Consider the following 13,770-nt stretch of genomic DNA (forward strand, 5'->3'; position numbering starts at 1 on the left):
AAAACAACAACTATTAAATGTCACCTCTCAGCGACTATATAACTATATGTTCATGTGTAATGAAATAATGGCGTTGTGAAATAACTGCCCACAAAATGGGATGAAAATACACTGAGGGCATTTATGTTCAACCAACAAGGCATTCAAATTAGTATTTGACTGACTGACTTTATGGGCAGAACAAAACTTTTATAGTATATGATGTTTCACATATGGATAAAAAAACAAACATCTATCTATCTGTAGCAAACTTTGGTTATTAGTAGTATGTCTATGGGTTGACAATACTTTGTGTGTTTTTCTCTGTACACTCGTAGTGAACTGTCCCGTGTGCCCGCAAACGCAGCACCGACGCAGCTGCCGCCGCCGCCGCCGCCGCCGCCGGGCGCGCTCACGTGTTCGCTGAGCTCCTAATAAGCCCGGCAGGCAGCGGTATTTCTGACGGCACTCGAAGGCAGCACAAGTCCATCCTCCCCATCATCAGCACCAGCGGCGGCGGCAGCGGCAGGCCCGGGCAACAACACTTCTCCTCGGCGGCGAACTTTCGGAGACGCCCGACATGGACGCCCTCAGGTCGGCCGGGAGAGCCATCCTCCGCAGCCCGAGCGCGGCGAAGCAGTCGTGGACCGCCGGCAGACACCGAAGTAAGACGCGGGGCGGAAACGTTTCCGCGAGGCACGGTGGACTGTCGCTTCCCCCGCCGTGCAGACAGAAGTCCGCGGGCCTGACACTCGTTTGCCATACTTTACCAAAAGTTACCGAAGTTTGTTTGTTTGAGAAAACAGTTTTTTTCCTGCGGTGCACCTCAAAAAAAAAAAAAAAGAGAAGAAGAAAAGACACTCTTGTTTTTCCTCTTGATTGGTTCAGTTTCGGATCGAAAATATGTTTCCTGTTTTATATTCTGTGGAAACAGTGCTCGTTTGCAATGTTGAATCTTTTTAAAAATTCTGTGCAAATACATGTCATTTTGAACATTGGTAGAATAAAGTAGAGCGACCAAACATGACATTGAAGGAAAACTTATGTCTTATGTGAAGTCATCTCACTCTCTTGGTGGTATCATTTATTCAATTTTTTCTTCAAAAAGGGGGTTTATGAGAATATTATTTCGCAGATGTTTTTTTTTTTTCACTCCTGTGAGCAGTGGAATAACTTATTTCACTGTGTGGTTGTTTTACACATTGTGTAAGGTGTAAAACACACACTTGACTCCGCCAGAGTTTGTGCAAGAGGTCAGGGTCAAAAAACGACAACACTGCACCGATTCTGCGCCTTTTGCTCGAGGGCCCTTCAGCAGGGCAGGAGGTCGTGCCCCCACACTTTGTGCACATGAACGTGGAAAAAAATGCTTTTTTTCAGGGGGGGGGGCACTCCGGCGAACCATTGTGGCTCTCAAGGGGCTACTTTGTGAGCTAAAATCTCACTTGATCCCGACCGGGTGGCGTGGAAAAGCCTTGGAAAGCTCCACCGGGCCTGTAACCAGGAGGACGAGGCAGGAATGCTGCAGGTCATTAAGTGCGCGCGGCCCCCTCGTTTGGCCGGAGCTCAAGCTGGGCCTGTTTGGGGAAAAAAAAATATCCGTCAGTAAAGGGCCACTATGGGTCGTACGGTCGAAAAAAAACACAGGGTGGGATCGCATGGACGTCTCCCACATTAGCACATGTAACTTTAGAAGGAAAGCGCAGCAAAGACTCTGGAATCGGAGATACACTCTTCCATGCACCAGCACATTTGTGTGTTAATGGACGAGGGGTGAGGCCGGGGGGGGGGGGGGGGGCTGCTGTGTTTCACAAACCGAAGTCAAGTTAGATTCTTCAAATCAAACTGGGCATTTCAACGCAAGCGTTTTGACCCTTGTTTCCTGTGCTGTACAAGAGTGAAAGCAGCTTTTTAAGAAGAAGTAATTAGATTAGTTTCTGAATGAGCTGCTTTTGGGGCGAACGAGGTGTTTGCCACGAGGCACTCTGACTCCGCCGGGGGCTCTGATTATTAGCGGAATTAAAAGCTCCCTGCAGTGACCCACTTGTTGCAGAAGCGGAGCATTGCGGCGAGGATTGCCAGCTCTGACTCGGCGGCCCCGCAAGGTCCGAGTCGGGGTGGACAGGTGAATGCACCTGACTCGCCAGGACAGAGGACACCAGGACCAGGAGAGACGTGTAGCATTTTAGGTTTTGCCAGCACTGGGGCCCTACAGGCTTGGTCACTTTCCCTCACATATCTGCATACTGTGGCTTTGCACTGAGGACGGGCCTATTCGACCGCATGAGGACTGCCCCATTCTCGTTTTTAAATGGCAACGGTCTCCCCGCTCCTTAGCCACTCCTCTGCCTTTATTGCCTGGGCTTCGGTCGCCTTAAACAACCTGCGCTGGAACACTGCCTCCCCCCGCGCTAAGAACCAGCCGGAGGCTGCTCGTCTGCTGCAAAGAGAGGGGACCCCCCCCCCCCTCAAATGGAAGCACGTGACTGTGCCCCACAGTGTGGCAGTCTCCACTGCTAGAATATAACAAGGTATATTTCTTCCCTATTATGAAGTTGGGTGTGTTGGGTCTTATAGGATTTGATGTGTTTATGGAATCACATCTCTAATGGGATTGAGTCTGCAGATGAACCAAGGAACTTCTGTGGGGAAAGTGCTTCTGTTTATTTGGCGCGTCCAGTCTAAAGGCCGACGACTGAACTCGAGGCTAAATGCATCTGACATGTTTGTTTAACTTCGCGGACCAACTCAGGTTTTATCACTAATCCGTTTGTATTTCTCTGAATCGGAAGGATCCTAGACATCGGCTCGGATCCTTTGAAACCAGAGGGGTTTTTTTTTTGTTTCGTGGACACAGATCAATGGAATCAAAGGCAGAGTTAAATGGTGGCAGAAGTTGGTGTTGTGAAACACAAAACACAAAAAACAACAGGTTATTTGGCTCAAGGTCTTAAGTTGCAGAACTGCGGTTGGTGGTTTCCACAGTGATTCCCTGCACCAAACACAAATCAGCCCGGACGTGAATTGCCTGTCAGTTGGGCCCATTTGGATCAGAACGCCTGTTGCTGTGTTTAACAGAGGCTTTTTTTTTTTTTTTACACTCTGATGTGTGAACTCAACCATCAGTGTTGGATTTGAAAAGGAGCTGAAGACAAGGGCGTGGTCTTATCTTTCTTTTAAAAGAACCCCCCCCCCCCCCCCTCCCATTGTCATTTCCACTTTTCCTGTCATTTTTTTCCTTTTACATCCAGTGACTAATCTCTTAATGCTAACAGATTGCCGGTTTGTATTCCCAGCAGAGTCACCTGGCTTTAGTCGGTCCCAGGTCACACGTGCGCACAACTGCTTCCTTTCATGTGTCGCTGTTGCCGACCTTTGATCCCAAAGCCCCTTCACATTCTCTGGCTGAGCGGTGCCTGGTACCTGCCCCCGTTGTCTGAAAGTTGTTTCAAACAAAGCTGATCCTGGCACCGAGTTTAAAATATGATATTGGCCATTCAGTGCCAAAGACCTGCACTGGAAACCTGCGTCTGTCAGATAATTAATAGTCTTTTGGGAGGTTCCGATATGTTTTGAATGTTGTTTCAGATGCACTGAAATTAAATACTTCAAATACTTCAGATATGAAGTTTTTTCAGTTCAAACGAAATTATCTCCCATTATCCGCCACAGGGCAAAACATGATGACGGTCTGTCTGTCTGTCTGCATGAGTGTGTGTGTGTGTGTGTCGTGTCTGCATGAGTGTGTGTGTGTCGTGTCTGCATGAGTGTGTGTGTGTCGTGTCTGCATGAGTGTGTGTGTGTGTCGTGTCTGCATGAGTGTGTGTGTGTGTGTGTGTCGTGTCTGCATGAGTGTGTGTGTGTGTGTGTGTGTCGTGTCTGCATGAGTGTGTGTGTGTGTGTGTCTGTCGTGTCTGCATGAGTGTGTGTGTGTGTGTGTCTGTCGTGTCTGCATGAGTGTGTGTGTGTGTCGTGTCTGCATGAGTGTGTGTGTGTGTCCTGTCTGCCTGAGTGTGTGGTATGCACTACATCCCAGTGGAGTTAAACGCGAGGAGGAATTTCCTGGTATCTGCGATGTTTTTCCGCTCGTGCCTTCTCTCTCCCTTCTCCCCTCCATTCGTCATCTGAGGAAATCTCTGTAAACACTGCCACGGGGTCAGGGCCAGACAGCGCCGCTCCAAAAAATGATAAGAAACTTCACGGCGGTATAGCCGCCTTTCTGTCAGCAGATACGGTGTTGACATTCCTCGCGCTTTTTTTCAGGGCACAGATCAGCACGCTCTCTTTTTTTTTTTTTTTTTTTGCTGAAGTCAACATGAATGTTGACAGAGTAATGCGGTTTCAGAGAAACATCTGTGGCCTGGTTTGCAAGCGATATGTTATGTTACTTTCAGAGAGGAAAATCACCCTATCTTCTTATCACAGTGTCAGAGTCCATGTATCTCTGCTCCACACTCTTTTTACTGTCAATCGCTGTAAGTTGCTTTGGAGTCGAGATATTTACGTTACATCGACCGGTACCTCTGACCTAGATACCCTGTTTTGCCTTCTCACCACGGGGAGTGAGTGAGCAGATGAAACGGCTCTGCTTTCAAATTTACATTTCCTCTGATTTTGTGTTTTTCTCAAGACCCCGTGAATGTTCTCACGACTAATGTTGATACCGGGACATGAAATGGAGAGTAAATCGGGGGCGAATCCTGGCATCTGTGAAGCTGCGAGCATCAAATGTTTCAAGTTTTTGAACTTGACGGGCAAGGCGGCGGCGCCGACCACCGCAATGCCGCCACGCAGGAACAAGGTTCTGGGCTCAAACCTGCTGAGAGGCCGGCAAAGGCTGTTCTGCGTGGAGTTTACGTGTTCACCGGGTTTTCTCTTAATCAGAGACTCCGAATTGCCCGTAGGTGTGAATGTGAGCGTAAATGGTTGGTGATAAACATGCTTTGGATTGGCCCACGGCCTCCTCGTGACCCTTTAACGATAAGCTTTAAGCCAACGAATGAATGGTTACTTGATGAATGGTTACAGCAAGAACACGTTTCCTGTTTAGTGATCTCAGCTTATATGCATTTCATCATATTCTCTTTGTAGAGCTTCCGGAGAACTGGACTGACACACGGGAGACCATCGTGGAGGGCATGACCTTTAACCTCCACCACCTTGGCATGACACTGGTGGACCAGCCTAAAGGAGAGGACCTGTCAGCTGCTGCTGTGAAGAGGATCGTTGCCACTGTGAGTGCCGGAGTCTCATTGTTTACAGTTTTTCATAAAGGATATCAGCGTTTTTATTATAAGTGCCATGCCCGCTTTTGTTTTCTTGCATTGAACATTTTGCCATTGTTGAACCTTTTTGCCTCTTCAAACTCATATGGTGGTAAATAATGTTTCCCTCGGGATTTTATAATGTCTGATAAACAACTCAAGCTTCACCTGTTGCAGCATTTTGCCAAAATCATTTTCTCCTCTCATAAAACTATTCTATAAATCATAATGACAAGTATCAGAGCAAAGGCTCTGACTACACAAGTAAACATAAAATTCAGTAATTGCGTGTTGATATATGAGGGGAGAACATGTATTTAAATTCTTTTAGCAAAAAGGCTGCAACATAATAAAATGTGCAAAAGGTGAACGGATGTGAATACTTTCTGAACACACTGACTGTACTAAGACCCATTTCTTTACTGTTTTTCCCCTGCGCAGGCTAAAGCCAGTGGGAAGAAGCCTCAGAAGGTCGCTCTCAAGGTTTCCCCTCAGGGAATAGAGCTGTACGACAGCCTGAGCAATAAACTGCAGGAAAGTGTCTCCATATACAGGTACGTGCGGAGCCACGATAGGTGTTGTAGATTGGTGTCATTTTAAGTGTGCTGTTTAGCTGGTGTGGCCACGTGTTCCCCTTATCCCGTGAACCCTGCGTAAATACCCTGTGTGCCGTTTATCTAACCTGCGACCTCTGGGCCCCGCAGGATCTCCTACTGCACGGTGGACAAACTGCACGATAAAGTGTTCGCTTACATCGCTCAAAACACCCTCAATGGGACCCTGGAGTGCCACGCCTACCTCTGCTCCAAGAGGAAAGTGGTGAGTTGTTTGACTCGGAGCGTCTCGTGTTTGATTTAAGATGAGGATGAATAAATGGAGCGCAGCAGGTTTTTTTTTTTTTTTAATTCACCCAACATCTGCTCGTTACGTCATTTGAGTTTAGTGTACTTTTCTCGAGTGGGATGGGACGATACCACTTTTTTTGTGTCCGATCCGCTTGCGATCCTGCAACCTTGAGTATCCGTGGATACCGATCCGATTCTAATCTGATACAATATTTTTCACCACTCGTCAAATGAAATATTAATAATGAATTGTTCAGGATACACTTTGCTTAACCAAGCCATGTAAAACCTCATACTCAACTGTAAGACAAAAAATCAACTCCACTAAAGGAAGACACACATAATAATAATAATAATAATAATAATAATAGCCTGCAACATGACTGAGTTATGGAATACTGCTGTTTTTATTTCTCACATAACTTTTGGCAGATTTTTTTATGGTCAGCACTGTTCAAACAAGCAAAAAACAAATTGAACTGTTAATTAAATAATAATAAATCAACATAAAAATATGATGCCGGAATGTCGTTCAAGGTTAAGTAGATACGTAAATAGGCTTTACTGTAATGTATCGGATCATATTTTACTTCATATTTCTTCCGATATCCGATCCAGTCATTTTGGCCAATATTGCCCAGATACTGAAATTGAATTTCGGATCGGGACATCCCTAGTTTACACCTGTCAAATTTGGTGGGTGGATCATTTTAACCCAAGTGAGTCAGTGGCTTTTTGGTCCATTAAATGGCAATACTGCGTTTGTTTGACCAGTGACACCCTGCAGGGCCCAAGTGTTTTTTATTCTTCCAAAGGCTTGTTGGTGCAAGTCTTTTTCCTGCGACAGTAATCCTCCTTTGTGCATTTTCGACACCATAGCTCCATCTCACCTCTTCCTCCTTCCCTAAAGAGGAAACCCTAGAAGTGAAGCTCAGGCTCCGGCCTGCTGTCTTCTGTCTTCTTCCTGCTTTTCCATGTGTGTTGTAACACAGAAGGGCACTTTTCCTCTCATCTTACCTACCCCCCCCCCCCCCCCCCCCCCCCGGATAACACCATAATACCCTGCTTCCTTAGGGCTCGATTCTTATCAGGGGGATGTTGAGATGATGACCTCGTTCTGTCCTCTGCTGTAGCAGCACTGACAACTTTGATGTGGCTTTTGGGGAAAAAAAATCGCTTATCCTTTGTGATATAAAATGCGTAGCATATTTGAGAAAGCGTCATATCAATATAACAAGATCTTTACTCGGCTTCTTGCTGGTTACATCAGTGGCACAACCTCAGATGTTGAAGAGATTGGGGTTGTTTTCTGTTTGATAAGGACTGCAGACTAAAAGATTTGATGTACTTTTTCTTCCTGATCTCATCCTCTAGGGACTTCCTCACTGCTGTAAACATGGTTATTACCAGCTTTGCAACTGGCTGACCGACACTGATTTTTTGAATTTTGACATTTAAAAAAAAAAAAAAGCCAGTTCACGATATATTGGACCAGGATCCAGTGGACGAATAAACCTGAATGACAACACAAGTACAACAAATATGTTTAGGTTGTGTGAGACAAAACAACACCATGACTGTTGTTGTTGGTTGTAACGGGCTGGTAAACAAGGCATCGCTTTTATAGAAGAAAAAAACCCAAAAACATTTGAATCTATTCATTCGTCCAGTTTATCAATTGACCAGTGGCCTACATTTATTCCTACACTCTTCAACCTGCAGGAAACCGTTATTAAAGTTGCTGTTTCACAGAAGCGGTCGGGGCTAAATTGACGAGGGAGAAAATTATAGGCCTGTCGTTCGTTTACTAGAAATCTCCAGCTGACTGCTTCACAAATCAACGGGGCTTCACGCCTAAACCTCTCCGCTACTTTGCTTCGGACTGCATTCTGGGGTCGCGGTGTTTGTCGGTGGACAAAATGCAAAAACGGTACTAAAAGAGCTCGGGCTCCATTTCATCTGCGATTGTCGCAGATTGACCGATGGCAATTAGGCTCCAGTTGAAATTTCACTTTCACATTAATATCACCACAACGTGATCATTTCACAAGATAAATTGTCTCCTAGAGAGCAAAATATTCCGGGCAGAAAATCAGAGAGATATTAAAGATAATGCTTATCATTCTTCTTGTCAAGTCTATGCTTTACTGATCACGGTCTGTTAAAAAAAACTGTATGTCACTCCTGTTCTCCAGGCTCAGGCGGTGGCTTTGACTGTGGCCCAGGCCTTCACAGTAGCTTTTGAACTCTGGCAAGTGGCCAAAGAAGGTAGACACCTCACTCCGCACTCTTCAAGTCCTGGAAATGACACACACACACACACCATCTTGACCTGCATGTCTCTTTACATCCCTCTCCCTAGAGAAAGGGAAAAGAGTGAAGTCTGGTTCCGCTGGAGAAGCCAGCAGTAGTTCTCATTCAGAGAGATCCAACAGCTTGGGGAGTCTTAAAGGGACAGGTAAAAACAAGAGTCATTGACTGTAAAAAGAAAAGATTGACAACGCGTCTCCACTCCACCCCCACCCCCCCCGCTGTCCAAAAATGAAGCCGAAATATCATTCATCATCCGGAGCCAGAGTCTGCTAAGTAGCGATGGTGAAGTGGAGCCGCGTCGATACAAGTGCTCAACTGATCGCTAGTCAGTCTCGGCTGTCGATCGATCCGGGCTTCACTTTTGAGAGTCATGTCGTCCGTCTTAATATTCAGTCTATGCTTCGTGTGCATGTGTTGGACAACTTAGCATTTCTCCCTGGTGATGGCACTTGATGAAAGGTCGTTTAACACCGTTACACACGGCAAAAATGTTCAATAAAGAGCAAAAATGTCAACCTCATGCTGGCACGAGAGGAAAGGTCATGGGATCGCCATCATCATTAGAGTTCATCCTCAAGGGACCTTGGACAAATGTAGCAAATTTCACTCTTGGGCCTTAAATGTCAACCTCATGCCGGCAAAAAGTCAGATGAGATGTCATGACAAACACCGAAAATTTGAGACCTGAATCTGAGGTGTTCTTAAAACTGCTAAACCTTTTGATGTGGACTAGGCCTTTTTGTTTTTAAGAACAGCAAAGTTATGTATTCAATTTCCACCTGGCTTCACATTCAGTAGGATATATGGTCAAAACGCAATTAATTGTCCTCCCTCTCTCTCTTCACAACTAGACGTTGCCACAGACAACCTCTTGGACTTTGAGGACAGTGTCAATGTTGCGGTGGAGACCAATGGGAACATCGAGGAGGATCAGTGGGACAACCACAGGCCCCCCGAGACCAATAACAACCCTGCCTGGGTACGACTCTCCTCGTCCTCTCATGGAATTATCATTAACAGTTCATTCATATCTTTAAATGTCTTTGATAGGTTTTGGAATATCTAGCATTGAAAAAAAAATAATCATAGATTTCAAATCAGAATATAATTCAGATAATAATCTCTGGGTGTACTGTCCATTAAACCAAGACTGTTTTTCTTCCAGGAAATAGAAGATGGTTTGGACGAAGCCTTCGGCAGGTGAGATCACTTTGTGTGAATAGTTTTGTTACATGTAGTGAAACCGATCCTAGTCGATTCCCCTTGTTTGCTGCTTGTTCGTTATAATCACTGTCAGCGAGATCTGCCTCGTCGAAATCCTTCAGTTGCCTGTAGTCCACGCTCATGCTTTCTTGGCTTTACGGCGCCACTTAGTGGCGATTTGTGTGTGCCGCAGAGTTTCAAATCCTCCGACCTCTGGATTTTCTCGAAAGCGAGGACGTGGAGGGAGAGAAAAGACTTTATACAATCGATGACGTGTAGTTTGTTTGACTGCCGAGCTTTAAACTGTCCTCAATCCCACTGTGTGTTTGTGTCTCCAGCTGTGCTCTGGATAGCTATGGTTCGTTGCCAGGTAAAGTTGAGTGCCACTGTCAACTGTGTCTTTTAGTGTAGTCCCAATGACTAACCCAACCATGATAATCCATTCCGTTCAATCATCACCAAACCCAATAACGCACTTTACCAGTCTGTAGTGTGTAATAGCTTCCTGTTTCCTTTATTTACTCTGGGTTCAGAAAAGGGAAGCTGATTCAAAGTATTGAATTTCAGTCACAGTGAAAAAATGCCATCACCTCCACCCATCTCACCATCACCAAAAGTTGCTTTTTCTTCTGATAACCCTCTCTGTAATATATTTATATATATATATATGGTCTTTGTGTGTGTCTGAATTGACCACAGCATTGGGTCTAATGGGATTTCAGCACACACAAAGGGCTTTGAAGAGAGCATCGACTGTGTTTGCGGTCGCAATGTCCCCCAGAGACATCCCGCTGACTTCCACCAAGTCTTTGTTTACTATTCATAATAGTAATAATAGAGGTTCTAGTTATATACACGTGAACCGGGCCTGGGAGGCTGAGCTGCTGTGGGGGCAGCATTTCAATCACTAGTTGACCCGAACTTTGACGGGAGGAGCCCAGGAGCAACAGCTACTTATGCTACGTGACATTAAGTATTAAAATATATATTTGTCTTGTTTTTAAAGACGTTTTCTTTGAGTAGGAACTGTTGGAGTAGCTGCTCACACGGGGCGTCACAGTATCAAATTATTCAGACTGACTAACCCTAGTTTTCTGTGTTTTCATGGGATTTATTGACGATTAGGAAAACACCAACCTGTTCAAGGATTTAAATTATTTACAAGGGGAGGGGGGGAAAGCTCTTTCTTCCTCCTCGTCATTATCTCCTCTGTCTCCTTAGACTGGCAGTGTCGCGTACTAACCCCCAGGTCCTGGACATTGGGGTGACGCCCCACGACTGGCTGACCGAGCCCGACTGGGACAGCGCCAACGGGAACACTCCGCACAGCCTCGGCCCGTTCGGGGACGATACCTTCGGCTTCTGACCACAACAACACAGCAGAGGGAGCAAGAGAGAGAGAGACGAGGAGAGGGTGGCGTCGATATGTCTTCCTATTGAATTAACGGGGGCGTCACTGTGCCTTTCAGATGAGGATACAGTAAAGCCATAAGGGAATAAGTGTAGAAGGGTGAGATTATGTTTGGCCACTTCACCTTGTTGCTGGCTCCTCCACGTGGACAGTTCTTCCCTCGTCGGTGCCGCCTCTGCACACCAAAGCAATAATATCCTCTCTCTCCTGTTAATACACTGTAAGCATTCCCCCAATGTTCACCAAGTCGTCCTTATGTTCACGTAACATTTTCCTGTAGCCTTGGCATCATAATCAGTATTCTGTATATGTGTTTAACCTATACATGGCCTACTGTTACAGGCCTTAACAACAGCAGGACAATCAGCCACGCGACGTCTGTCAGTTGTTTATGTACAGTGACGGTGGATATAGTCAACGTGAGGACTTGATCTTCCACCGCCGATAGTTTTATTTCTATAATCTGAAAAAAAAAATCACTCTAGTTGTTGTGTTCATACAGAAAATCCACCGGTGGCTCATTCGAAACGTGTTGTTACAGGCGTGACTTTTTTCCTCTGCAGTGTAACGGCGTCGTCCCCTCGAACGAAGCCCAAATGTGGACATTTTTCAATGTACATTATGATAAATCGGCGATTGTATAGAATTAAAGTATATTTGTGAATTAAAAATGGGTTGATTTTGTATATTCAATGTAAGTTATTAATAAAACGATGATTACAGTCAAACGACATAAAAACATTGTTGCACTCGGGGCTCACGGTTCAGGGCCCTTAAGTAGCTGCTGAGCTTTTAGTCATTTCCAAGGTCAACATTCAACAATGAAAATTATTAATTAACGCCACAGATTCACATTTTTTAAATTGAAAATTGAAATTGTTTTTCACTTTAACGGCAAGAGTGAGGTGAGGAGGGTGACATCACTCTTGTGACCGTATACAGTAACAGCCAGTTTCCTTAGCTTAGCACACGAGTTGGAAAAGGAATGGGAAAAGAAAGTGACACTTGTTTATATACCGATTAAACAGTCTTCCCTTCAGTTGGTGCCAGGCTACCCGTTTCCAGTCTTTATGCTAAGATAAGCTAAAACACATTTCCGGTTTTGTATGAAACAGGGCATAATGTCAGTAATTTCTACAATTCCATGATGGTAAAGATCATGTGATATCATTTAAGGCTGCGGAAAAGCGAGGATTAAACCTTGCAGGCAGACTGCAACTATTGTTGAGATGGTGGTAACTTTGTTTTGTGGGAATTTATGTATCTGAATTCAGAGCGAAAACGTTCATCCAACAAACGGGACAGTCGTCTGGCATCCGCTAGGGCGAGGAACATTTTCCCGGGGCCCGACACCACCTGCCGTTTGATGCATGGTGCACCGGTCCCCTGCATCTGTCTCCCTGTAGGTATCTCCTTGGGCCTCCACACTTTTGCCACAGTTATGAGGTCACTGCACATAGAGTAATTCTCAGTCCCTCCCTCATACGGGGAGTTTTTTTTAATTGCTGTGTGTTGGTTTAGTTTAACCTGTGACAAATTTTGATTTGGTCTCTTCTGTGTATGATTCCTTTACGTCTGTGTCTCCCTGGCTATGGAAGGACATTCTGTATTCTGACAATGTACAGTAGTCGTCAGAGGACGGAGGTCGGGCTTGTTTATTATGCCAGCAGTAGGGGGCAGCCCTGTTCCAACAATCGAGTGAAGCCCACTGCACGGTGCAGAGGGTGACTGCTCTCTGGGGCTGAGGCGGTATCCGATGCCGGTCACACCTTCAGCTCGGGGCCGAGATTGGCCATTCGTCCTCCCCGTTGCCCGGACGATGATGCTACAACATGTCTAATTCCGTCTGATAAGCTGTCGTCCCCCCCGGCTCCCGGCCTAGCAGGTCGGGGTCGCGGCGGTGCAGGTCTGTAAAATGGAACTTTGTTGCCTCTGAGGGAGGGCGCCGTAGGGAGGAAGACCCAGAGGATGCTTTGTGCCAGACGGATCTACAAACCGCCGGCGACAGGACATGATGGCAGGGGAGGAGGACACACTAGACATTAGCCTCATTTACTGCCCTCCCCCCTGCACTCAGCACACGTTCCCTGCCACGTTCTGTATTCAACCCGTGTCTGCGAAAAGAATTCTGGAGGGATGAATGTCACGCGGACCCCCCCCCCCCCCCAACTCCACACCCGCCCGTTCTCTCTCTCTCTCTCTCTCTCTCTCTCTTAACAGGCTCTGGCTCAGTGAAGCAGGGGCTTTTTTAACAATTCGTCCCGACAAGCTTACTTAACAATCTGCATTATTGAACAGTCTCTCCTCAAAGAGAGCTCCAGCGCTCCCTCGGTAGGTTTGATGCAAAGCGTGGCGAACGTCTCTTCTCAGTCAGGGAGACGGCATACATACAGTAGGCCCACACACACACACACACACACACACACACACACACACACACACACACACACACACACACACACACACACACCATTGCCCATTTCCAATTATTAAGACAGATATCTTTCAAAATGAATGGACAGATGCGAGAGTGCTCTCGCTCTTCTTGTCTGAATCTCGGCGAGAAAGTGAATAAGCATATTTCTTAAAACCCTAAATTTTACATGATGATCTGCCTTGCCATTTTCATTTAGCTGACACACACACACACGCACGCACACAGACACACCCGCCCTGCAGTGCACAGAGAAAAACCCTATTCACTGTGAACATAAAGCCAACCGGCAGAAGGTGACATGGCTGGAAGTTTCTGGCT

General features: G+C 45.9%; 1 protein-coding gene across 6 annotated transcripts; it reads left to right on the forward strand.

Annotated features, from left to right (window-relative positions):
• Positions 1-356: 356 nt before the first annotated feature.
• ldlrap1a (low density lipoprotein receptor adaptor protein 1a) lies at positions 357-11,686 on the forward strand. 6 transcript variants are annotated; one of them, XM_035634274.2, is made up of 10 exons: positions 3,870-4,879; positions 5,071-5,213; positions 5,685-5,797; positions 5,948-6,062; positions 8,284-8,356; positions 8,451-8,546; positions 9,253-9,380; positions 9,567-9,601; positions 9,943-9,974; positions 10,826-11,686. In XM_035634274.2, exons 1-10 carry the CDS (start codon positions 4,708-4,710, stop codon positions 10,870-10,872), a joined length of 954 nt encoding a protein of 317 aa, XP_035490167.2. In that variant the 5' UTR covers positions 3,870-4,707; the 3' UTR covers positions 10,873-11,686. The 6 variants fall into 6 exon arrangements, with proteins under 6 accessions (XP_035490169.1, XP_035490171.1, XP_035490166.2 ...); XM_035634276.2 differs by lacking the exons at positions 3,870-4,879; positions 9,943-9,974 and adding an exon at positions 357-644; XM_035634278.2 differs by lacking the exons at positions 3,870-4,879; positions 9,943-9,974 and adding an exon at positions 2,893-3,009.
• Positions 11,687-13,770: the final 2,084 nt, after the last annotated feature.

This window comes from Scophthalmus maximus, chromosome 5, assembly GCF_022379125.1.
Source record: "Scophthalmus maximus strain ysfricsl-2021 chromosome 5, ASM2237912v1, whole genome shotgun sequence".
In the NCBI taxonomy this organism is placed as follows: Eukaryota; Metazoa; Chordata; class Actinopteri; order Pleuronectiformes; family Scophthalmidae; genus Scophthalmus; species Scophthalmus maximus.

Bases quoted from the DNA above. Each gene is read 5' to 3' on its own strand.
- ldlrap1a (XM_035634272.2), top strand. From the start codon at position 4,708: ATGTTTCAAGTTTTTGAACTTGACGGGCAAGGCGGCGGCGCCGACCAC. The intron at 4,880-5,070 runs GTAGGTGTGAAT...TTCTCTTTGTAG, and splicing joins TCAGAGACTCCGAATTGCCC to AGCTTCCGGAGAACTGGACT. The intron at 5,798-5,947 runs GTACGTGCGGAG...TGGGCCCCGCAG, and splicing joins GAAAGTGTCTCCATATACAG to GATCTCCTACTGCACGGTGG.